The 26,766-nt window shown below is 36.1% G+C and overlaps 1 protein-coding gene across 2 annotated transcripts in view; it reads left to right on the top strand.

Annotated features, from left to right (window-relative positions):
- Positions 1 to 24,540, top strand: part of KIAA0232 (KIAA0232 ortholog) — a 115,834-nt gene extending 91,294 nt beyond the window's left edge. For both annotated transcript variants that reach the window (XM_072620175.1, XM_072620174.1), the window contains exons 5-8: positions 1,687 to 4,984; positions 19,345 to 19,453; positions 23,268 to 23,365; positions 23,728 to 24,540. In XM_072620175.1, the coding sequence (XP_072476276.1) occupies positions 1,687 to 4,984; positions 19,345 to 19,453; positions 23,268 to 23,365; positions 23,728 to 23,907 (3,685 nt within the window). In that variant the 3' untranslated portion in view covers positions 23,908 to 24,540. The remainder of the gene's footprint in view (positions 1 to 1,686; positions 4,985 to 19,344; positions 19,454 to 23,267; positions 23,366 to 23,727) is intronic.
- The last annotated feature ends 2,226 nt before the right edge of the window (positions 24,541 to 26,766 follow it).

Below are 26,766 nucleotides of genomic sequence, written 5' to 3'. Positions count from 1 at the left end.
AGAGCACAACCCAGTGCCTCATTAGAAATTAACAAAAATTAACAGAAATTAATAAAAGGTATCTGAGGCCTATTAATAGGCAGGGAAGATCTTTAACTCTTCCCCTCTCCCACCATTAACCTTACATTAATATTATACTGCTCCAACACCAAATATTAGCATTTTCAAGATTATACTTGATGAAAATCAAAAACCTTTCTAAAAATTACTTGTGACTTTTTAACATATGCAGTTGTTTTGTTTTATACTTTTCAAAATATGGTACATTATTATCCAACTTTCCATCCCTACAATAAAATTAATTTGCTCATTCAACCAATATTGGTTCAGTTATCTCCTGTGTATAGAATACTGTGTTAGGTGCTGTGGGGAAGCCAGAGATAAATGAAATATAGTTGCTGAGTGATGACTTCAGAAAAGGTACCTTCAGAAAAGGTACCTTCAGAAAAAGTTAAAAAGTGATTACATTTAGAACTAGTATAGTGGAAAGAACATCAAATTTGAAATAAAAAAAAAACCTGGATTCAAATGCCAGATTTGGATCTTACAGTTGTATGATTATGAATAAGTCATTTCCCCTTCTGAGCCTCAGTTTCCCCATCTATAAGATGGGAAGAGTTGCCAAGGTTATTAGAAGATTAATTTTTTATAAACTTTAAAGCATTGTGTTAAAGTGATTTTTAATTGTCAGTAATGATTTAGTGGACTACCTTATATCTCATCGCCTCATTCTTGAATTACTTAAAGTATCCTCTCTTACCTATCTGTCCTGTATATTCCTGCCACATAAATATTATTCAGACCTTGTCTTTTTTACTTTATTGACCTAATCAGAAGCCTTCCTTGGTTTCCAATTTCTTACTATTGGAAAAGAAAACTTTTTTGCTTTGCTTTCAAGTCTCTCAGTAAGGGAATTCTACTCTATTTTGTTTCCTTCTATACCACCCTCCCCATAGGAATTGTATTATAGCCAGGCGGGTTTTTTAAAAGCTTCATGAATGTGACCTGCTTTTTGTAAGATGCTAGAAAACTATTTGGTTCAACCTCCTCATTTTACAGATGAGGAAACTTGAGGCTAGAAGAGTTTGTGACATACCTAAGGTTACATGGACCTTGTAGCAGAGCTGGTATTCAAAGCTAGGTTCACTGAATCCAGTCCAGGGTTCTTTCCACTACATAATAGCTGTCTCAATAACACTCTTTATATTTCTCTTGCCTGGCATATCTTTCCCCTTTATTGCTCCAAATTCTACCTATTTGTTAAGGTCTAGCTCAAGTCCCACCTCCTCCATGAGGACTTTGCCTGCTTAGTCTAGTCCTCCGTGATCTATGTCTCCTCTAGAATATTTGATAACAGTCTATATTGTATTGTTCATGATTATTTCATGGGTGTTATTAGTTTTATCACTTCAGCCTAACTTTAAGCAGCACCTTGAGGACAGAGTCTGTATCTTATCTTTTCTTTTATACTCTTCACCTAGGGAAAGACTGGAAACAGAAGGACTTGTGATTTAGCCTTAACTATATTTCATTGTATTCTAATTCATTAAATTGGTTATTTGTAAGTGGTATACGTCATCCCTTTTACTGGAATACCGAATTTTATGATGTCATTCCAGATAAGGGAGAATTAGTCATGCTTATCTTTTTTTTAATGCTAATTTTTGAAAGTTTCTTTACTTTTAGGTACTACGAAGCATTTCCACCTCTTTCTGAGAAACCAGTTTGCCTGCAAGAAATCATGACCGTATGGAATAAATCTAAAGTTTGCTCTTACTCTAGCTCATCCTCATCATCCACAGCTCCACCAGCTACCACAGACACATCCTCTCCCAAGGATTGCAATAGTGAAAGTGAAGTCATTAAAGAGAGAAGTAATGAAGTGTCCAGCACTGTACATGAGCGAATCCAGCTGAAAAAAAGTAAAAATGAGAAAGAGAACAAGTTTAATAATGGCACAATTGAAGAGAAGCCTGCTTTCTATAAGAAGCAAACCCGACACAAACCTGAAGGAAAAATTCGCCCTCGATCCTGGTCTTCAGGTTCTAGTGAAGCAGGTTCAAGTTCAAGTGGTAATCAGGGAGAATTAAAAGCATCAATGAAATGTGTAAAAGTGAGGCATAGAACACGAGAAATTCGAAACAGAAAAGGGCGAAATGGTCAAAGCAGGATTTCTGTGAAGACCAGTGAAAGGGCTGAAAGAAAGTTTCATGCTGGAAGTAGCAGCAGCAGTAGCAGTGGGTCCATCAAACAGCTGTGCAAAAGGGGCAAAAGACATTTGAAAGAAATTGGAAGACACGATCCTGGCAGCACAGAAGGAAAAGATCTGTATTTGGAGAGCAGAAATGAAAAAGAATATAAAGAGGAGCCATTATGGTATACAGAACCAATTGCAGAATATTTTGTTCCTGTGAGCAGAAAAAGTAAACTTGAAACTACATACCGAAATAGGCAAGATACATGTGATCTAACATCAGAAGCAGTAGAAGCATTGTCAGAATCAGTGCATGGTCTTTGTATTAGCAACAATAATATTCATAAAACATACCTCGCAGCAGGTACTTTCATTGATGGTCACTTTGTAGAAATGCCTGCAGTTATAAATGAGGATATTGACCTCACTGGGACCTCATTATGTTCTCAACAAGAGGACAATAAATACTTGGATGATGTTCATCTGTCAGAACTAACACACTTCTATGAAGTGGATATTGATCAATCCATGTTGGATCCTGGTGCCTCAGATACGATGCAAGGAGAAAGTCGGATTTTGAATATGATTCGACAAAAGAGTAAAGAGAAAACTGATTTTGAGGCAGAATGTTGCATAGTGTTAGATGGAATGGAGTTGCAAGGGGAAAGTGCAATATGGACAGATTCTACCAGCTCTGTTGGTGCTGAGGGGTTAATCTTGCAAGACCTTAGTAATTTAGCTCAATTTTTGGAGTGCTGTTCATCTTCAAGCTCTGGTGATGCAGATGGGGAAAGTTTTGGAGGTGATTCTCCTATTAGACTCTCACCTATCTTAGACAGCACAGTGCTTAGTTCACACATGCTTGCTGGCAATCAAGAGCTCTTTTCAGATATTAATGAAGGGTCTGGTATAAACTCTTGTTTTTCAGTGTTTGAAGTGCAATGCAGTAATTCTGTTTTACCATTTTCTTTTGAAACACTCAACTTGGGAAATGAAAATACAGATTCTAGTAGTAGTGCTAATATGCTTGGAAAAACACAGTCTAGGTTGCTAATATGGACCAAAAATAGTGCCTTTGATGAAAATGAACACTGTTCCAATCTTTCAACAAGAACTTGTAGTCCATGGTCACACTCAGAAGAAACACGTTCAGACAATGAGACTTTAAATATTCAGTTTGAAGAATCCACGCAGTTTAATGCAGAAGATATTAATTATGTAGTTCCCAGAGTCTCCTCAAATTATGTAGATGAAGAACTTCTAGATTTTTTGCAAGAAGAAACTTGCCAGCAAAATGATAGAACTTTAGGAGAGATGCCTAATTTGGTTTTCAAAAAAAAATCTAAACTAGAATCTGTCTGTGGTATTCAGTTAGAACAAAAAACAGAAAGTAAAGACTATGAAGCTACACAAGTTTGTAGTGATAGCAGTCCACCAGGAGATGGTTACAGCTCAGGGGTTATTAAAGACATTTGGACAAATATGACCGACAGAAATTCTGTAGCAATGGTAGAAATAGAAAGAATAGATGATGAGTTGTTTTCAACAGATGTAAATAACTACTGCTGCTGTTTGGATACTGAAGCTAAAATGGAAACCCTCCATGAGCCTAATAAGGCAGTGCAGAGATCAGAGTATCATCTATGGGAGGGACAGAAAGAGAACTTGGAGAAAAGAGCATTTGTTCCAAGTGAGCTATCTAAGGTAGATGGTGGCGATTATACTACACCCTCCAAACCTTGGGATGTAAATGAGGATAAAGAAAATGCGTTTATTCTTGGTGGAGTTTACGGAGAACTCAAAACATTTAATAGTGATGGGGAATGGGCAGTAGTACCACCTAGTCACACAAAAGGAAGCCTACTACAGTGTGCAGCTTCTGACGTAGTGACAATAGCTGGTACAGATGTCTTTATGACCCCAGGAAACAGCTTTGCACCAGGTCACAGGCAGTTATGGAGACCATTTGTATCATTTGAACAGAATGATCAATCTAAGAGTGGGGAAAGTGGATTAAATAAAGGGTTTTCTTTTATCTTCCATGAAGACTTACTAGGAGCTTGTGGTAACTTTCAAGTCGAAGATCCTGGGCTCGAATATTCATTCTCTTCCTTTGACCTAAACAATCCATTTTCACAAGTTCTTCATGTAGAATGTTCATTTGAACCAGAAGGGATTGCATCTTTCAGTCCTAGTTTTAAACCTAAATCAATCCTCTGCTCTGATTCAGACAGTGAAGTTTTTCATCCCAGGATATGTGGTGTTGACAGAACACAATATAGGGCTATAAGGATTTCTCCAAGGACTCACTTTCGCCCAATTTCTGCATCTGAACTGTCTCCAGGAGGAGGAAGTGAGTCAGAATTTGAATCTGAAAAAGATGAGGCAAATACTCTCCCTTCTCAAGTTGATGTGTTTGAAGATCCACAAGCAGATCTCAAACCCCTGGAAGAAGATGCAGAAAAAGAAGGGCATTACTACGGAAAATCAGAGCTTGAGTCCGGAAAATTCCTTCCCAGATTAAAAAAGTCTGGAATGGAGAAAAGTGCTCAGACATCACTAGATTCCCAGGAGGAGTCATCTGGGATTTTGCCAATAGGAAAACAAGATCAGTGTTTGGAGTGTAGCATGAAAGAATCTTTAGAAACAGAGCATATAGAAAACTCGGAAGTGAATTGCAAAATATTGGCACCTTGTGAAGAAGAAATAAATAACTTTTGCAGCTGTAAAGCAGGTTGTCAGTTCCCTGCATATGAAGATAATCCTGTTTCTTCAGGAGAACTAGAAGAGGTATGTATTTGTGTGTGTGCACACACGAACACATATGTGCTTGCACATGCATACATGGATACAAAATTAGCATTTTCATATTGATGACCACAGAGTAAGTGACAAATTCAGTAACAGTGACATCAGGCAGGTGAAAAGGCAACTAACAATTACTGAAAAGCAAACTTAGAAATATTATAGCAAAATCATTTGAAAATATTTAATTTTCCACTTATATAAAACTTATTTCCTTGTGGGTTTAGAATTAATCTGATGCTTAGGTTTGTGTCATCAATAGACTTCATTTGTGCTTATTTCTCCCCCTACCTCCTTGGAAATGTCAGCATTTTAAACAGGTCACAGGTTACCTTAACAAAAACTTTTACCACTTTAAGAAAACTTAATTTGTAAAGTTCTACTCTGTTGCTTCATTGTGTGGAAATGATTTTCAGTTCTCAATCATTATTCCAGGATAACATAAGGTCTAGCAGTTTCTACCAAGCATAAAAGACTTTGAGTAAAGATCTGGTGATGGATTGTACATCTTCAGTCCAAAGATTAGGTTGTTAAGTTCAGAAAGGTTTGGTTTTTTTTTTTTTTACCAGGGAGTTGAGCACCAGGTATTGAATTTTTTTTGAAGACCATCTACATGGTAGAAGGACTATAAATCTGCGTTGGTTGAAAGAAATTATGATAATATCACAGGTCTTTGAAAGTTTTAAAGTGTAACCCATAAAAACTAATTTAAAAAATAGACATGTTTATGGATGGTTATTAGTGTTACATGAAGTACCTTTGCTTTAAGGAAATCTTTATCACTGGCCTTCTTTAAATAACAAGTTTCCCTGTGTACATTTAAGGCATTCAGTTTGAATAGAAACGAAGCTCCTGTGCATTCAAGAACATATTCTTTAAGTAAAGTCAAGGTATAGTCAAATGTAGTTGACATTCCCTACCACCACTTTTGCACTAATACTATAATTACATTATAACCATACCCCTTCATAATAATGTAAAATTCCAATGTAACATTTTTAGCTAGTCACCTGTGACACAGATAAAATAGTCAGTGACAGTCTAAGCTGCCACCTTGTAATATTTCACATATTCATTTATTTTGATGGAACCCATTAAAAATGTTTGTCAGGGTATTCTTGTGTACCTATACAAAGTTTTATGGAAAATGCTACTAATATTTTTATTGCATGTTATTTTGGGAACATTTGCATTAGTTTTAAGAAATTCCAATTGATATATTTTCTACTGTATTTTATTAATGGTAATTCTCATTTCCTATTAATATATTACCAAGAAATGATTTGAAATCCAATTGATTCTTAGTAATAATAATTAATAAACTTTAATCTGCTTTACAAAAAGATAGATTGTCATGTTACTTTTTAAAGCATCCATAAGCATGCGATTCCTATGCCTTCCATAATGGCAGTTTTTACTCACAGCTGTAAACAGAGAATAGGTGAGTGTTCATTATGCAGCCATTGTTAGGTGTCAAACAAAGACATCTTATATATTTTCTAGTTAAGCAGCAGTTATATAACCAAAGAGGGACTTACAGTACTAACAAGGTTAGAAAAATCTAGAGGAAAAAGCAAGCATTTTTTGTTTTCAAAAGATTCCAGGCTATTCATCTAGATTAAATAATACTTTAATACTTGAGATTTTATAACCATTATGAATTAATATTATCTATTAATATGCTAATTCTTAACATAATCCGTATTAATGTTAACTTCTAACAACAACTCTTAACATCAGGAATTTGTCATAGCTTGTGCCTTATTTTTAAAATACTAAACTGATTTCTTTTTTAAAGTTACATTTTATATTATTGTGTTCTTCCGTACTGGACACTTAATGATTTAAGGGTTAGAACTGCCATAGATAAAAGTTGAAGGCTTTGAAACTTCGAGCAACATCCTTTAAGGTGTATTCACAAAATTTTCATCTTTTGTATTTGAAATATAATTACTTTCTTAAATTAGTTCATTAACTCACTGTCACCTGATCTTATAAACTCTATTTTTTTAATCACCAATTCTGAGTGTTTCTTTAATTACTTTGGAATGGTAGATGAGTATTGGCCAATTTTTATTATTTTCATTTTGTGTTTCACTGCTCATTCATTTAAATATTTAAATATGTAAGGATCATGATCCTATCAGAATTTCAATACCTTTGGGTTAAAGTGTACTTTTAAGCATTTCATGCTGCATAACAATTCAAATGTCAACATTAAAAATTAGTTCAGTATATAGATCAAGAATTGGTCCCTGTTAGTCCTCAGTATCACAATATCAAATATAATTTTAGAACTGAAAAGAACTTGAGAGACCATCTACTTCAACTCCTTTATTTGATAAATGAAAAACTAAGACTCAGAGAGGTATAACATTGACTATGCCACACAGCTAGTTAGTAATAAAGTCTAAGTTAAAATGATGGCCTTCCTAACTACTAATCTAGTGCTTTTCCCATTATACCATGTCTGTTTTAGAGCACATCTTTAGCTTTCTTGTATCCTGCATAATTTCCTTGTTTTCTGCATTTTAATTTTCTTTTACTGAATTTGTTTTAGCTTTTCAGTCCATCCTCTGATTGTTAGAGTTCCTAACACTATATTTTAAAGCAAAGTAACTAAATAGCTATGACATTAACTGCATGGGAAAACTGAAATTTGTGGTGTGGGGGACATAGGATGACGTTAGTTTTCTTTGTATTCATCTTATTCAACCATTTTTTTTTTGCGTTTCATATTGTCCTCATGAATTTAGTATTTTATTTGATTTCACAATGGAAAGAAAAGAACAATGCAACCCCACGTTATACTATTACCATATCCCTATACTTTCTAGTTTGTCATTGTGTCTGTGTGTTATCAGAAGGCCTAATTTTTCTAGAAAAGGCCTTAGCTACCAATCAAATGTCAAATAGACATTTTGGTATCATCCAATTATTTATATTTTTACAGAACTTATGAGCAATTGTTCAGGATCCCTTTGACACTCCTTCTTAGACTCATAGAACTGATTGAAACCTTAAAAGATTATGTAGTCTTAACTCCCAAAGCCAGTGCCCAGGAAAGTTTAAATACCCTGAGGTCTTATAAACCACTTAGTGACAGAGCAAAGAGAACGACCCAAATCTCCTTACTTCCAGGACAATGTTTTTTCTATAAGTTATACAAACGAAATCTGATCAACTTTAGAGAGCCCAAAAGATAAATCTTTTTTTAAAAAATTCTTAATAAAGGGGACTTTTTTTGAGGGTGCAAACCTTTCTTCAGATGTCAAGGTCTTTTCCTGCTTCTGTGGTATGTGGAAGAAAATGGAGGATTCAGTCAGTCAAAAAGCATTTATTAAACACTATGTTCCAAGTGCTAGGGATATACAGAAAGGCAAAAGATCATCTTTGTTCTAAAGGAGCTCATAGTCTAATGGGGGAGACAGCTTGCAAGCAACTGTGTCCACACAAGATGTATACAAGATAAACTGGAAATAGTCAGCAGATGAAAGGTGGTAGCATTAAGGGAGATCAGGAAAGCCTTTTTGTAAAGGTGACAATTTTAGCTAGTACTTGAAAGGAGCCATGAGGAAGAGAATTCCAGACATAGAGAACAACCAGTGAAAGTATATGAAATCAAGAGGCTGAAGATCTTGTTCAAGGAACAGTGTATTATTGAATTGCAGAGTATTTGTTGGGAAGTAAGTTGTAAGAAAACTTACCTAGGAAGGGCCTAGGTTATACAGGGCTTTAAATACCATATGAGATTTTATATTTGTTTGTGGAGTTGAGAGGGGGCCACTGCAGTTTATTGAATTGAAGGGTAACATGGGCAAACCTGTGCTTTAGGAAAATCAGTTTGGCAGATGGACTGAAGTGGGAAGATATGTGAGTCACTCCCAAGGTTAGGTATGTGTGTACTTTAGTTATATTTGTTTTATAACTAAATTACAGGAGAATTTTTTTAAAATATTTCATAAAGTTTTAAGAATTAAGTGAATTCAGTTGTTTGGGGAAATGTATGCCTCTTCTTAATTTAACTCAATTTTGCTAAAAATCTGGAGAATATTCTTCAAGGATTTGTTAAGCATCTACTATATGCTAGGGACTGTGGCATAGTTGCTCCTCTCAAAAAGCTTAAATCCCACAGGGGTGGGAGGAAGGGCAGTAGTATAATTTGCCCATAGATGGATTATATTGGAAGATAGGAGAAAGGGAAAAGAACAGGGGGCACCTGAACTGAGACTTGAAAAAATTGAAGGATTCTGAAAGGTAGAGATGAAGAGGGAGTGAATTACAAGGTCAGGGTATAGCATGCACAGATGCATATTGAAGCTAGAAAAGAGATGTCGGATCAGGCAGAGGGACTAATACAATAATCCAAGTGAGAGGGCATGACAGTGTCATGTGACTACAGAGAAGAGGACAAATTTGATAAATATTGTCAAGGTAAAATTCATAGACTTTGGCAGCGATTATATGTGCATGGTGAGGAAGAGAGATCATAGATAACTGAAGTTTCTCATGTGGGGAATGGGATGGGACAGAAGGAAGTGAGGTCAGGGCAAAGGTAGTGAGTTCACCTTTTTGGTCATGGGAGTGAGAGGTTCTCCTGGCATCAAAAGGTATAGATGTCTACAAAAGCATTTGGAGATGAAGGACTAGAAGGAAAAGATTAGAGTTGAATATGTAAATTTGTGACTCATTTGTCTATAGGTAAATATTGAAAAGTAGGAGCAGAAAAATTACCAAGAGAGAAAGTATAGCAAAGGGTCCAGGACAGAACCTTGGGGGACACTTAGGAAGCAAGAGGAGAGTGAGGAACTGCTAAAGAAGAATAAGAAGGTACGATCAGAGATAGGAGAACTAGGAGAAAGCAATGTAGCTAAAGCTACGAGAGAAGAAGGTATCTCAGAAGAAGATGATGGTCAGCAATGTTGAAATCAGTAAAAAGATCAAGGACAATGGGGTTTGAGGAAAGGACACTGGATTTAGCAATCAAAAGATCTTTGGCAGTCTTTGAAAGAACTGCTGCAATCAAGTGCTGGGATCAAAAAGAAATCAGAGAGTAAGGGCTTGAGTAATGAAGAAGTGAGGAATCCAAAGACAAAATCTTGGATATCAGGAAAGGTATTAGAAATTAAACATGAAATTTCCTGCTCATTTACAGAATTGTGTTCATCTGCACCTGAAATATTTTCTTCTGTCTTGTTGCTACACCTGAAGGAAGACATGAAATGAAACTAGAGAAGGTCCAAAAAAGGACAATTACAATGAATGAATAATCCAGGAAATGAAAGGGTACCTATATGGGAACTGACCTAAGATTTTTTAAAAGGAGGAGGGACAAAGACTGAGCTGGTATATTCTCATTTTTATGTGATTCTTAAGTACATGGCTGAGATGAAAACAGACTTTTTCACCAAATTGGAAACCTAGAACTAACTTTTTTTTCTCAATCATACCTAAAGCCCTGAATTTAAAAGCCAGAAGATCTGGGCTCCAGTTCATCTCTTTGGACACTTACTTCCTCACCTTCACAATGGAGATAATATTTGCACTACCTACTTCACAGTGTTGTCATAAAGAAAGCATTATGTAAACTGTAAAAGGCATTATACATATCATTATTAACAGACAAAAATGGAGTAAAAAATGACACAGTAATAAACTTAGGGAACTTATTGCTTCTAGGAGACGGTATAGTTTGAATAAGGGTTTCCAATAAATCAGTAACTGATCTCTAGCAGATAATATATATTAATTAGTCCAATAATAATCATAACTGAAGAAGGAAATGGCATTTTTATTTAAATATTCTATTAAAAATTGGACATTGAACATTAAAACCACCAAGAAAACTTGTTTAGTAACTTGTAAAGTTGTTCAGTCATGTCTGACTCTCTGTGACCTTGTGGACGATAGTGTGCCAGTACTATCTGGAGTTTTCTTGGCAAAGATACTGGGGTCCCACAGGGTCACACAGCTAATAAATATCTGAAGCTGGATTTGAATTCATGTCTTCCTGACCCAGCCCTCTATCCACTGAACTATCTAGCTGCTCAGTAACTATGTTTTAATTCATATCCAAGTATCCCATATGATAGTAGTTTTTCAGTTGCTGGAGGTATTCATCAGGATTCTCTGTTCATTCTCACTCACTTTTACAGTGAGTGCCATTTTATAACGTGCATGGATGCTTCTGGTTGTGATTTTTTTTCTCCAAATTATTTCATTAAAAGTCTTTACAGATGTCTTTGAACTTTTCATACTTAGTCATCCTAATTGCTGCAATAGTATTCCATTATGTTTAATGGGCTTCATTTTATTTAACTATTTCTCCATTTTAAAAAATTTAGATTGTTCCCAATTTTTATGATTTTTATCTATAATACTGCTATGACATAGTTGAGTAGATGGCTCCCTTTGACGACACTTTCAGAGTCTCTTTGCAGCACTATAACTTGGCTCATAAAACATGATTATTTTTGTAACTTTCACTATATACTGCCAGATTACTTCCAAAAAGATTTTTATTTGTCTGTAATTCTACCAGGAAGGAGTGAGGGTACTTGTTTTTCTACAACTCCACTTTAAGTTTTATTGCTTCTTTCTTTTTTGCCAATTTGATGAGTGTGAATTTTTGCTTAAGAATTGTTTTAAGTTTTATATTTTTAGTTATTCATGACAGCTGAACATTTTTTCAAGTGATTATTTATATGTCTTCCTTTGAAAACTTACCTATTCATATTCTTTGATCAGTTATCTGTTGTGGACCAGGAAATCACCATTCTTATTTAGAGTGTATTCCCAACCTTTGGGGTAACATCACAAAAGATACAAACCATCCCTTAAGGCTACTGACAGATACTAAATGAATTTACCATTAACCTCACCTCTAGTGACATCTCTTATGTAAGTTTTTAATGATATTTCACTTTAACAAAATGGTCCTCTGAAAACATAAAAGGGATAGGAGTCATAGCATGTGCTTTGTAGTTTCCTTGTTAGAGAGAATATCCAGATTTACCCTTAAAATTGTGATAGAGCATAATATATGCATTGCTTTAGTGGAAAAGTACTGGAATGGGAGCCAAAATGCCCATCTATACTGCCTCTTCACCTCTATCCCTTAGAATTCCTAGTTTTCTTCAAAACTCATCTCAAACATGTGTTCTACATGAAGCCTTTCTTGACCCTCCACCTACAGTTACTAGTCCTTTTCCCCTAAAAAATACCTTGTATGTATTTTGTAAGTATTTGTGTCTATGTATGTTGTGTCTTCTGATAGAATACATGCTACTTGAGGGTAGGAGTGGTTTCATTTTTCTCCTTGTATCCCTAGTACTTACAGTGTTGGGAACCTAAAGAATGCTTAATACATTCTCATTGATCAATTGAATAAATGAAGTATTTATTAAAAGTTTGCTAATGGACTGTGCTAAAGCTAGGGATTCAAATAGAGAAGTAAGATAGTCCCTGCCCTCCAGGAGCTCCTATTCTAAAGGGGTGGAAACAGCACAAATGGAAGAATTCAGCTACAAATCGAATGTGAAATTCCCATTCATCTGCAGGGTGCAGCAGCAAAGCAGATGTTAATGCTCCTTCTTTAATATCATTTCCACTGATAAAATCCTGTCAGTTTTTGATGTTGCACCATTGGACAGTGTTAAGGACTTTGGCAGCAAGAACTTTCATTGCTAGATCATCAATGGCCAGTGACCATAAGCACCAGCAGGAGCAGTAGCCAGGGTACATCTCCACAGATGTTGTTTCCCAGTATGCTGGCTGTGACAGCATTGGGCTAGAAGCATATCTACTCCCTGGACTCATGAGTTCAGGATCCAGGCCTGTCTCCATCAAGGTTTGAGGGAAGACAGTGGTTAAGGTAGTGGTGGTGGTGGTGGTGGGATCTGACTTGCCTGGCTGGCGGTGCCTTGCTGCTTCAGCTAGGTTGACTTGCTGGCCCATGCTCCACATCAGTCACTTCCCTAGATGATAACTGTGAGGACTGGGCTAGAAGCAAGACTGATGGTCTGAGAGGTACTGCCATTCCCAGGACTCTTGTGTCTACCTGACTATTAGCAATTGATCAGCAGTTGTGGCTAATGGTACTGAGAAAGATGGGCTCCCTCTCCATAATGATTTTTCCCCTCTATGATAGCTGTGCTGCCGTGAAAGCAGAATTGGTGTCTGGGAGGTGCTTTTTATAAATCAGTGGTGGTTCTGGAGGAGGGAGAAACTGTTGTTATCAAGATTCTTGGGATCAGGATCCTGGACTTTTCCTATCCCAGTCATAGTGTACTTCCATAGTAGTAATCAGAAGTGAGCTATGGCAGCCAAGAAAGCTAAAGTGATCTGAGTCGTGTGTGTGTGTGTGTGTGTGTGTGCACGCGTGTGCAAAAAGACCAAGTTTAATCCTTTTTCCATGTGACAGCCCTTGAAATACTTGAAGATAACTATCATGTCTCAATTAAGTCCTCTAGCCACTTTTCTTTCTTTCTCTTTCTTTCTTCCTTCCTTCCTTTTTCTGTTTTCTTTCCACATATATACTCTGTGTGTGTGTGTGTGTGTGTGTGTGTGTGTGTGTGTGTGTGTAGTACATATAATTTTGCTTAGGTCATATATAATGAGATACAGTGGAAAAGTAGGTTTTAATGGAAATGTTTGTATGACCACACATGTATAACCCTTGTCAAATTGCTTGCCTTCTCAGTGAGGAGGGAGGGAAAGGAAGAGGGTGAGAGAATCTGGAACTCAAAATTAGAAAAAAAAAATGTTAAAATTGTTTTTATATGTAATTTGGAAAAAATGTTAAATGAAAAACATAAAAATAATTAAATGCTCTCCCCAAAAGAAAAGTAGGTTTGAGTTAGATTTGGAAGGGCTTTACTGTAACTCTATGTATTTTGTATGTATGTATGTCTATTACACTATGTATTACTGTACTATATAGTATATATAGCATATATACATGTATGTGTGTGTTTGTGTTATGTGTGTGTGCATATGTATTAGTCCTAGATGAGAAAGAGAGTGTGTATGTGTCTAGGACTAAAGAAGTGGTGGTTCTATTTTATTGTGCCTAGTTCTAGACATTGATAAGGTGGTGCCCTCAAAGGGGGGCAACCAGTTTGAAGTGCCTTGAGTTCATACTCGATGATGTTTGGTTGAAGAAATTAGTAATATTTATCCTAGAGAAGAGACTTAATGGAGACAGGATGGTTATCTTCAAGCATCTGAAGGGGCCATCCCAAGGTAAAAGGATTAAACTTGTTCTTTTTGGCCTCAGAGTCCAGAATGAGAAGCAGAATATGGAATTTACAAAGTAGCAAATGTAGACTTGATGTAAGGAAAACTTTCCTAATAATCTGGGGAGAGCGGATTCCCTGTCACTGGAGTTCTTCCAGCCAAGGCTAGATAATCACTTGTTAAGATATATTGTTGTAGGAAGTAATTTTGTCCAAGTATGGATTGAATTAGATGACCTTTTGAAATTCCTTCCTATTCCGAGCTGCTTTAATTCTATGCTAAGTTGAACATAAGCAAAGATGTGAGGGAAGGCATTTTAGTTACAGAGAGCAGTATAATAAAGCATGGAGGAGAGAAAGTTTGATATTCAAAGGTCAGCCTGTTTTGCTAGGTCTTAGAATTTGAAATATGGTGGACAAGTAGGTTTGAGCTAGATTTTCAAGAGCCTTTAATGCCAATCTATGGACTTTTAACTTTATTTAGAAGACAAAGGAGGGATACTCAAAGGTTTTTAATAGAGTGAGTTGAACATAGTTGTGCCTTATTAGGAAAATTGATATGGCAGTTATATGTATAATGGATTGGAGGGGGAAAAAACTAGAGTCAGGGAGACTCATTAGGAAACTCGAGGTCAACAGCCTCAACTACAGCAGTAGTAGTAAGAATGATAAAGAAGGGATAGATTCTTTTTTTTAATTTAATATTTTATTTTTCCCCAATTAAATGTAAAAATTTTAGCATTCTTTTTTTCAAATTTTGAGTTCCAAATTCTTTCCCTCCCTTCCTCTCCTCCCCTCTTAATTGAGAAGGCAAGCAATTTTACATAGGCTATACATATGTACTCATGCAAAACATATTTCCATGCAAGTCATGCTGTGAGAGAAAATACAGACACAAAAAAATAAGAGTAAAAAGTATCTTTGTTCTGCATTCAGGCTCCACCAGTTCTTTTTCTGGAGATTGACAGTACCTTTCATCATAAGTCAAGAAAGGTTATAAATTCTGTAAAAGGAAATAATATGTATTGATTGCATTTGCTAGATGTGAGAGGAGGAGGAATTAGACTCAGATTATAAGCATAGGAGAATAGTGATACTGTTGGTCAAAATAAGGAAGCTTGGGAGAAGAAACAAGTTTTGAGGGGAAAATCATGAGTTCAGTTCCACTTGTTGAATCTCAAATGCCAGTGGAATTCTAATTGGCATATACAGCAAGGATCTTTGAAATAGCAGTCTTAGACCCAAGAGAAGGATCGGAACTGGAGATGTAGGTTTTGAAGTCACCTGCGTAAAGGTAAGAGTTGAAAATTCAAGTTGGTGAAATGTCTAAGGGAGAGTGGAGAGGGGAAGGAATAGGACCAAGGACAGAACCTTGAGGAAAGCAGGTAGCATCTGCATTCAGAGAGCTAAAACAGGCAGAAGTTAAGAAAGGAGATAAAAGTGGATCAGGAAAGAGACACAAGAAAAGAATCAGAAAATATAACAGAGAATATCAAGAAGAGCATGGAAGATCATTTCAGATGATGCAAAGAGGTAAATAAGGCCAAAGACTGAGAAAATACCAGAGTACTTTTCAATTTTATGGTAACATTAGAATCCAAATTGCAAGAGACTGAGGCATAAATGGATGGTGAGGAAATGGAGGCTTTCAGTGTAGACCACCCTTTGAACAAGTTTGGCAAAGAAAGGAAGAAGGAGCAATGGGAGTTGAGCTTGAGGGAAGGTTTTTATTTTTGTTTTCTAGAAAAGAAAGTTGAGGATGGCACAAGAAAAAAAACCAATAGAAAGGAATTTTGAAAATATAGTTTGATAAGTTATCATCAAGGGACATCTCAAGGGAGATGGGAGGCAACAGGATTGAGTACAGGTAGGAGAGAGTTTTGGTCAGGAAAGCCATTTCTTCCTCAGAGACGAGAGGGAAAGAGAAGAAGATGGATGCAGACAAAGACGTTTTTTAATATAAGTGCATAGGAATAAAGAAATGGGGGGTTTAAGGACTTGCTGACATTGATAGCTTATATCTATGTAGTATTTTAAGATTTACAGAGCATGAGGCAGCAGGGGAAAGATTAGGTATTATAAAAGAATAGGACAGGGAGTGAGCTATAGTAGAAAAAGCCTCAAATTTAGAATCCAAAGATTGGGTTTTGAATCCCAGCTCTACTACTTACTAGTATTAATGGGAACAAATCACTTCAGCTCTCTTTGCCTCAGTTCACTGATCTGTAAAATAAGTCAGTTGGATCAGATGATTGCTTTCCCCCCAAATGATTTCTCAAATTCCCTTCAAGCTTTACATCTGATGATCTTATAAATGGCATATAAAAGGTTATCAAGCAAGTAATAAGAGTCTAAAACCATGCTGTATAGTTTATATTGGATCAAATCCTGATTTCTCTGATTTATTTTATCAGCATGCTTAGTACACGCAGGCATTTGCATATGGTGAATTTTATGTAGGATTGGGAATTGGCAGGGTAAGAACGATGGAAAGTCAGAAGAGCACAAAAAGATCCTCTGATAGTGAAAAGCCTGCTGTTGAATGACTATCCATGGAGTTTAGTCTGGGTAGGAAAGTAAAAGAAGCCAAAATACAGGTAGTGCATTTTCACAAAGCAGTAAGTCAAGAGTATGAAGAATATGTACCACACCAACCAGGGAATGGGAGACAAAACACAGAAGAATTTCAGAGTAGATAGTATGGAATGTGATTTAAAAGGAGAGACACCTGTCTTCTAGTAGACTATTCTAGTACCTTACATACAGGCCCTCCTAGTGGAAATCTTCATGCAGCCAAATTATTTTACAACTAGGGCTCAAATATTTGGGCATTTTATAGATGGATGTTGGTTTTTCTCTTATTTTCACCACAGTCTTCTATTGTATTTTTTTAACATTTGCATCCAGTTTCCAGTGTAAGAACTGTCAAAGAAATATTTCTAATACCAAGAATCATGGGACCACAGGTAACATAGTTTTAGAACTAGAGGGGATCCAGAGGCCATTTGGTAAATCCCTTCATTTTACAGAAGAAACTGAATCCAAGGGAGGATGCATGATCACCCATGGTCATATAGCTAGCATAAACATCAGAGGTGGGATTTTTCTCCCAAACCAAGGCTCTTTTCACTATACCACACATTTACTAAGTATAGTTGTACATCTATGAAGTAGTTCTCAAAGTCAATTACATGTATCCTGGTACTATACTAGTACTATGCTAAATTCACCTCTTAAATAGCTTCCCAATGTCCTATACCAGTAATTCTCCCAGTCTTTTCTCAGGAGGACCCCTTTTTAAGATAAAGAATTTCGGACATGAGAATAAATTGTATTATTAGCACCCAGTATTTAAGAAAATCTATGATGAGGTATTCAGTATTATGTATTTAGTAATGCTATTAAATGAATTTGTATTTTAATCACATCTTCACATATTAAAAAATAGCACCTTTATGGCATATTATTCTATCTACAAAAGGACTGTTAGATTATTTATGGATACTGTAGAATAATTTCACAACTCAGAGGTTAGGACCCACTACCTGTATTCCATTGTTTGGTAGGCAATTTACTTGAAGACTTATGAAATAGCTCATCAATTTAAAAAGCAGCCCATGAGTATATAATAATAGTTTAAATATCTTTTGTTCTCTGAACAAACTAAACAATTTTCTCTTTAATTTTGTTAATCTATTTAATGTTTTATTCCTCTTTCGTTAGCTTTCTGCTACAAATAAATTTGACAAATTTAATGAAGCCCATTTTGCCTTTTATTTCTTATACTTTCTTCCTCACTTTCCTCCACTTACAACTAAAATTTGAAACAGACTCTCTACATAAAATGTTGTGTGCTTGAGCATGCTCAGTAGGCAGAATATATTTATCATGTTTTTAAAATATTTGTGGTCTTTCTGTCAGGTCACATAGAAAATTCCAAAAAATTTTCTGAAAAGAGTTGTGATTTGAAAAGAGTTTACATTTATTGAACACTAAAGTCCCTTCCACCTATAAGATTCTGTGGTTCAATTAATTTTATTATATTTTTGAAGCTTTCTTTAATTTATTTTAATTTTTTCATAATTTGGTTGAATATGACATTCAATTATCCTCTTCAACTACAGCCAGAGTGGAAAGTTGAATCATCTCTTCCTCCTTAAATTTTCCTAGAATACTTCATCTTGCTCCCTCTTTTATTCCATTACAATCTACTACCTTGGGTTATTTATTTTGGTGAATATCATGCCCTAATATTAAAATATAATTTCCTCAAGGAAATTGTAGTTTCTTATTCTGTAACTCTAGTGATTACTACAATATCTTGCAAAATAGTAAGTTTTTAATAAATGTTTGTAGAATTAAAACTATAGATGCTTCAGGGGTAAGTTTTCTCCCTGTACTTTATATGTGCCCTATACTCTCATAACAGAATTGGAAGTATTTCTATGTTAGTCTTTTAGTGTACCATGTGAAGACTGGACCTCTGACCTAGGCAGATTTTCAAATCTCAGCTTAATAAGTGAATGATCTGTGTAAATCTGAAGGGACTTATGGGACTGAAACATACCCATTTCTTTCTACAGTGACCATTTTTTGCTTGTATTCAAAGTGTTCTTACCTTTTCAATTAGTTCTTGGTGCCTAAATTATTAAAGTAGCAAGTGATTCCTCAGGTTCTTTCCCCCCAATTATTTCTCCCCAAGAAATCCCCAATTATCCTTTAATTAGGCAATGCCTAGCAGCTAACACTTACTAAAGCTTTAAAGTTAACAAAGTGCTTTCTTAACACAAACCTGCATGTGGTATTAGCTCATTTTATAGTTGAGAACATTTAAACATTAAACATTTCCTCTGAAGAGAGGGAAAAAGACTCATGAGTATTCACACTGCTAATAAGCAGCCCTTCATGCTGCCTCTCCTTAATCTGTTATCTGGTACATCTTTCTCATACAGTAGTTAGCAGTTATGACTATTCTTGTTATTTTGTGATTATAAACCAAAATATTTTCTCAGAGAAAAATTTCCAGAATTTTCCTTTGTTTTCAATACTAGACTCCTACCCCATTTGTGGGATGCTGATTCATTACTATATTTGCTTTTATCTAAACAGTTTCCTATATTGAATACTGATCTGCAAGGAATGAGTGGCAATCAAGAGAAGCAGTGCTGGTGGGGAAAAGCGCTGTACTCTCCCCTTTTTCCTGGATCAGAGTGTGAAGGTAAACAGTCTTACAGCGAGCACACGAGTAAATCTGAGGCTGAAATGTACTTCTAGTGTTAACTAGATAGAGTGAGTGTACACAGAGCATACATGGGCACTAGATGTAGTGTGTGCCTCACTCTCCAAGTTCACTTTTACTGTAGGGTGAAAAGATCAGCACCCAACTTAGCCTTTTGTATTTGACTCACATGGATACTGTAAAGAAATTGCATGAAATGCTCACCCATTTTACAGATGGAGAAACTGACATTCAGAAAGTTTAAATGGCTTGCCCAAGGTCACATAGTAAATAAGAAAACTAAGATTTGAATCTAGATCTTGTACTTCAAAGACCAGTATTCCCTCCACTGTATAACATTGTCTTTTATCTATACTTATATTCTTCTTGAGCACAGTAGTTATTTTCTGCAAGCTCACTCACGTTAAAGCAACTGTTTCAAAAGTATAACCTTATCTCTTTGTTCCTGATAGTTAATGGCTGTGATTTAGTCCTTTAGGTTTTTCTGGGCACATTGTAATGGGGTTTCTTCTGTCATTCTGCTAGTGAGCCATCCATTTTTGCTCTATAATGTTGGTTTGACAGTTTGGTTCTGTATAGGCAGGTTCTAGCCTGCCAATAAGGGAAGTTAGCTTATGTTCAAAACTAATCATCAGAATAAAGTTCAGGGTCTTAATTTGTTAATCTTATTTTTCTACTTCTCAAAATCTGGCATGTTGGCAACATGGTTGATATAGCTCAAGTTGGATATACAGTCTCCATTTGGCAAGTAATCGTGTCCTGCCTTGTGACATGTCTTCTCTTTTGTCTGTTATTTATAATTTTTGTTGTTATTTGACTTTGTACATATTTAATGTATTGTCTTCACCTATGCTGTAGATTTCTTGAGGGTAAAGCCCATATCTTAACATTGTTGATATTTCCTGTAGCATGAACTACTATGCCTGTCACACAATAGATACTCAGCATAAATCTGTTGCTTTTCTGTCATATGGTATAATAAAATCAACTCTACTGAAAATTCTGTATGCTTTAGCTGGAGGTTTGTACTGTGGCTGATTAATTTAGTTGATGAGAGCAACAGGTTATTAAAGGAGGTTTAATCCCTATGTATGACAATGAATTTATTTTCTCTCACCTGCAGTCACATACTACATCCTTAATCCTAGCCAGGCATTTTGAAATACATGCTTTTGGCCATAAAGGCCATTAAGTGAGACGGGATAGCTTGATCAACGCTTTCAAAGTACAGACCTTCCTTTATTGTTGACAAGTCATTAGCACAATATTTTTATGCACAGCATATCTATAGAATATCAGATCTAAAAGAGATTTTGAAGATGGTGTATTCAATTCTCTCATTTTACAAATAAGGGAAATTGATGCTGAGAGAATGGAACATGGCTCGCCCAGAGTCACAAAATAGGACTGGCAAAAATAGGACTGGAATCCAACTCTCCTGTCTCCTCTTCCAGTGCTTTTCCATTAACCTATACCACATGCCACGTTAATGGATAAAGATTCTATTGGTATTCTTCCAGTCTTCTGGTTTTTGATCGGTTGGTACATCGTGAATTTGATTATTAACCTATTAACCTTACATATCTGGTTGTATATACAATTTCTCTAGTATATACTTGTAGTAATTAAATCCTTAAAGCTGTGTTAACTGCAAAGTAGCATACCCCTCATATACAAGTTTAACTTGTACTGAATTAGTAATAGTGTATAGTGTTGAATGAATTATGCATAATTTGTTATAATGAGTTCAGTCACTATAATGTTTGACAGGGGGGAAAGCTTTCCTGGAAACTTGGCATTGTGAAACATTCCTATAGAAACAGGTGTTCCTAGTAGGAACTAAATTAGAGTAGTCATGAAATAGCAGGCACCCATGCACCCAACCTTATCGATCTCCCCTTAGCTGTGGCAAATGTTTAGGTTCCTAAAACCTTCTTACTGTTACGGAGCATTTACTTTTATCATCTCCAATTCTGGGAAATTTAAGTTGCAGGAATTTATTGAAAGCTAAATTAATGAATGTCTGCGATGCTTTGGATTTGAAGAGTGAGGTAAATGTTCAACAATAAAGTCTATCTTAAGTGCTGCTTCAAAACACAAAGGTGCTGTGCTGTGCCAACAGTACATAAGCTTGGGCAAGTCCTACCAATCTGGGCAGACTTTGAGTTTGGGCCTGGCTTCAAGAACTGTCCTTTCAGTAGCTATCTTGAACATCAGCTGAGAAAGTTGACCATTGTATGATTGTATTTTTTTCCTACAGCAACCCATGAAAGCATCCATTAAAGTATGAAGAGGTTGTGAATTTGAATTAATGGAAAAGTACCATTCTGGGGAATAAAAATGACAGCTTTTTCAATTACTAAAGTAGTATTCACAAAATTTAAATTCACATTATTCCACCTTTACAGTTAATTGGCATTTTACGTGTCCATGCTATTATGGTACTCCTGCGCACACGCACACACTCACACACACACACACACACACACACATGTATTTGTTAAAACATCCTAAAATTCAAGGAGTATCAGCTATTTACATTCTTTTGCATATATATTACAAGAGCTGTGGAAATATACAATCACCTATCACAGCACAGAGAGCACTTAAGTGGTGTGTACCATGACTAGACAAACTTGGAGATATCCTTATGGGTAAGAAGGAGTGACTGTAAGAGCAGAAAAACATGTTTGTACCCAGTCATAAGAAGGATGCAACATGGTAGGTCCATATATGCCAATGGCAGCTTGGTCCTGACCATGAAGAATAGTTAAGTTCTATTCAAAACCATGATGAAACATAGTTAAGTCATTAGGACTCTGCCATCCCTCGACCAATAAAAACCAAGGAAATTATAATGGTGCTTTTTGGAATGCCTGAAAGTTATCAGGAAACCTGGTTGCTCTGTTTCTTGGACCACAAAAAGAACAGCTCAGACTTTTTCTTCATAGGGTCAGGTCCCTATAATCCCCTTTCATACCTGAGATAGCCTTCCATTAAGGGATTTGGCCATTACTGCACACTACCATTATTTCTTATTGATATTGATTTAATTGAATTGAATTCTGGCCCTGTTCTGTAATTCCAGTAAAATAAAGGCTTTTTGTTGAGGGATGATTTTTCAGAGAGGTTTTGGGGCTTTTTTTAGGGCAGATAGAGAAGGAAATTGTAAAAATGGGAGCAAAGATGAATGAACTTTGAAATTTCATTGATGTCTCTAGAATAGTTATACCAGCAATATAATCTTTAAAAATAAAAAAGATTTCAAAAAATAGATACAATTCATTTTCTTTATTCACCACATTGCCTAAATTATTGCCTTATTAGAATTTGGTACAGTGGAAAGAGCCCTTGCTCTGGAGTTTTGAGGAGTTGGGTTAAAATCTTACCTTTGACACTAGGAGTTATTTAAGCCCTTTGGGCCTCAGTCAGTTTCGTCATCTGGAAAATGAAGGATTTGGACTAGAAATCCTTGGAGACCTCTTCATCTCTAAATCTGTGATCCCACAACATACCATGGTCCCAAAGGCAGTGTAGTGTTTTGAATAGTGAGCAGGCATCGGGGTAAGGAAAACCAGGATTTGTCTTCTGCTTTTGATACCTACTAGTTGCATAACCATGAGCATATCAATTGGTTAATCAATTGGTTTCAGGCAGAACTCTCCCAAGACTGAGTTGCTAATTTAAGTAAATGAGTGTTCTAATGAAAATAATATGTGAAATTGCTTATTAACTTTGTCTTTCCTTCTCACCCTCCCTTCTGTTTTGTTCACTTGCATTCAAAACTCATAAGAATGTTATACAAATACCAAGGGAGAGAATGGCTTGGAAGAAGATCCAGATGTTAAAGAAATACCCGACGATGGAGAGCATCTGTTAGATTTTAATAGAGTAAGTATAACTTTTAGATTGTGCTGCTGCTAAATCACCAACCTCTTGCTCCTACATACACTTTTTGTTGTTCCTGTTAAAATGCCAGTGTAAATCATTTTGTCTACAAAACCACTTCTGTGTCATTTATTTTTATCCTACCCATCAGCCTTGACCCAAAGGTCTGGACATTCATTGTGGAAACAAAGATACTTTATGCTCTTTACAGATTTCTCTCCCTATACAAAGCATGGAAGGTGGGAAAATTGTTGTGTGTCTGTATAAAAGGAATATGTCACAAACAAACTTTATTAGCAGATAAAATACCAGTTTATTCAACCAAAGCTTTTGAGACCTACTAGAAACTGTTTATCTATTCTTAGGTGTCTTCTGTTTATGAAGCAAGGTGTACAGAAGAAAGAAATCCTGGAACAAAATCAAATGGCTTCCGGAAAAAATTATATTCCAGTGATAGTTCCAACTCTGAAGACACAGCCTCAGAAGGTGGTAATGAATGGGTTGATCCTTGTGAAGAGGAGCTTTTTTCTCGAACTCATCTATGAAACTGCAGAGTAGTACCAATTGTCTAAAAAAAAGTAATATATGATGGAAAACTCCTTTTTGTGAGACCTGTTACTCTAAAACAACAACTTGGGTTTCCTCTTCAAGTAACTGATTCAGATGTGTATTTATCTTTCTCTTCTTGCTTATTTTATGGTTGAGGATAACTCTCCTCTTGGAACATTTTTTCCCCCAACCTGTTCAATTCTTGGCTATTTGAAATAGACTAGATTGTGTTGTCAATTCAAGAATGGGTGTGCATGTGCTTATCTTAGATGCATCACTGCTCTTTGCCTCTTAACTGCAGTTATTTTCATTTGTAATTGCAGCCTCACCACTATTATCTTATTAGCATTGCAGTGTCTATAACTCCTTCTGCTATTCAGAGACTTTAGCTTTTGGCACATTTTAGCTTTGTTCTCTAAGAACTGGGAGATAAATACTGAACACTGTAATTTATCAGTGCCTTTCTGAATGCAGGAGAAGAGCATGAATGACTTGTCTAGTCTTCATTTGGTAAAATCTCATGTAAATTTGAAGTAGGAACAACAAGGTTGTGCTTTAGAGACTTACAGAATACTGTGTTTTCTATCTTAGGATATTTCCCCCCCTGAATAAACCCACAGAGGATTCTATGGTTTGTGATTTTCTTGCTAACTGGAGAAGCCAAGGATTTTTTTTTAATTTTTGGTATGTGTGGAGGCAATGTGAGGGGGTTGCAGTCTCTCTTCTGTTTCTTTCTTTTCTCCTTTCTTCCTCTTCTCTCCCCTTCTTTTGTACTCATCTTTTCCTTTTCAGTCCAGTCTCTCTCTTCCCCTGTCTTCTCCCTAGCCCTTTCTTCTCTCCATCTTTCTACCTTCTCCTCTTCCCTCTCTCCCCCCTTTGCCTCTCTATCTTTTCTTCTCCTCCTCTTTCCTTCCACCTCTCCTCTCAGTCCCTCTCTCTCCCTCCATCTTTCTATCTCTCTGTCCTTTTCCTTCTATTATAAAGCTGATGAACATTGAGAAATAACACCAAAAATGTCATGGGGGTCGGGGGTGGGGGGAGGAACAGGGATTTGTGATGGTAAATCTTTTAACAAGAAATAAGGACTATGTCTCCTTGCAAAAGATTACCTTAGTGTAACCTGCAATGCATCCTGTATTGAATTTGAGCCTATTGAACTAATCTAAAATGCTCATATTTTAAAGTGTTTTATATGCAAAAAAGGTCACACTTCACTTGAAAGAAATCTTTGGCTGCTGCAGTTAGCCGCTGTCGTGGCTGTAATTTAGTAGATCTTGTAGTTCATTTTGTGTTTTCTGAGAGAATGTTAGGGGCAAGTTATGTGTGTGTCGGGTGGGTGGGTGGGGGTGCAGAGTAATGATTTTCAACATACACGTGTGATTGCAGTAGTGATGGTTGCTTTCTGTGACTTGCTTTTAAATTTTCTTTTGTTAACCTAGACAGTCAGTACATCATCAAGTTATATCTGTACAAGACTATCAACTCCTAGTGCTTTTAATACATTATGCAAAATGTTGAAGCCAGGAGGAGCAATATTTGCAAAGCCTAAATATTCTAAGTTTTTACCAACTCATCATTTTAAGAACTAATCTATACAATAGCAGCATGTGTAGAACATCAGGAAGTGTAGAGAGTCCAATGTTGACTTGAAAGCTTAACTATTCATTTTGACAGGCAATAAGAACTTATACAAATTCTGTTTGAAATGTGAGCTGAACTGGCTGTGAAAATATGTTATTTGATTTTGATTAAGCAGTTGGGTTTTGTTGCCTTTTATTGATAGCATGGAAAACACTGTCTGAGGTTGTAAAGTCATTTGAGGAGGTTATATATGTCCTTGCTGTTGGAAACCCTGATTAAATTGGTTAGGTTTGATCTTGTCAAATAAATAGAATTATGTGAGGGTTTATATTTCTGCAGCAAATCATTTAACACTTTCAAGAGTTTTTTTGTTGTTATTTATTTACAAACTTTGGATAAATTTTTCTGTAATTTTATTCTGGAGCTTCCTTTAAAAAAAAAAAAAGGTTGTTAACCACCTACACTGAAAAAATTGAACAGTGAAGGCAAAAAAAAAATTGACTTTGTAAATTCCTCAAATTAGGACAATAGATATTGTCATAGAAATTGTGGATAGGGTAGCAAAGATCAAATAGATACATTTCAAATACAACCTTCAGCTCAGTTTTTTTTTCAACTGAGTTGCTTCTCTAGCAAGAAAGGGCTCCAAATGGCAGAGGTGCTGACTTGACTCATGATGGAGAAAGGCAGCCCTTGTAAAGGGGAGAGGGTGGGACAGGGAGGGTCTGGGCAATAACAAATTATGTCTTTACTTGTTTCCATACTTAAGTGGCTCAGAAGCTTTCAGCAAGAGAGTTGAAGTGTGATTTTTAGTTATTTGTATGGATAGACACAAAACAGCATTAAAGATTGGCAAAATGCTGAAACGCACTGTGGGATGAAGCGCGTGGCAGATCCATAGCACTGAAGTATCAGTTTTCCATTCCTGGGCTGAGATTTGTTTCTACTTTTTTGCTTCAAGTGGTTGTATTGTTCTGATTTCACGTACACCAGAGTAACTGATTTTGTTTTCTTGTGGAGTTACTTAACACCAAATAAAAATTTAAAAGCACAGTGTCATGTTTTCATTTGGGAGAGTATACCATTCTTTTAGAAACACATCAAAGTCATGGCCCCCTCCTAGTAGTATGGAAAGGGTCCTGGACTAAGAGCCAGAATGCTTGAATTCTCCCACTTAACAATGGTGTCACCTTCCTCTTGGGCCTTGCTTTCTCACCAGAACTAGGTCTCTAAAGTCCCTCCCAGACCTAATAATGTTCTTTGAATATCTCTGT

The sequence above is a fragment of the Notamacropus eugenii genome, chromosome 6 (genome assembly GCF_028372415.1).
Source record: "Notamacropus eugenii isolate mMacEug1 chromosome 6, mMacEug1.pri_v2, whole genome shotgun sequence".
Lineage (NCBI taxonomy): Eukaryota > Metazoa > Chordata > Mammalia > Diprotodontia > Macropodidae > Notamacropus > Notamacropus eugenii.
This window is presented reverse-complemented; position numbering and strand designations above follow the sequence as displayed.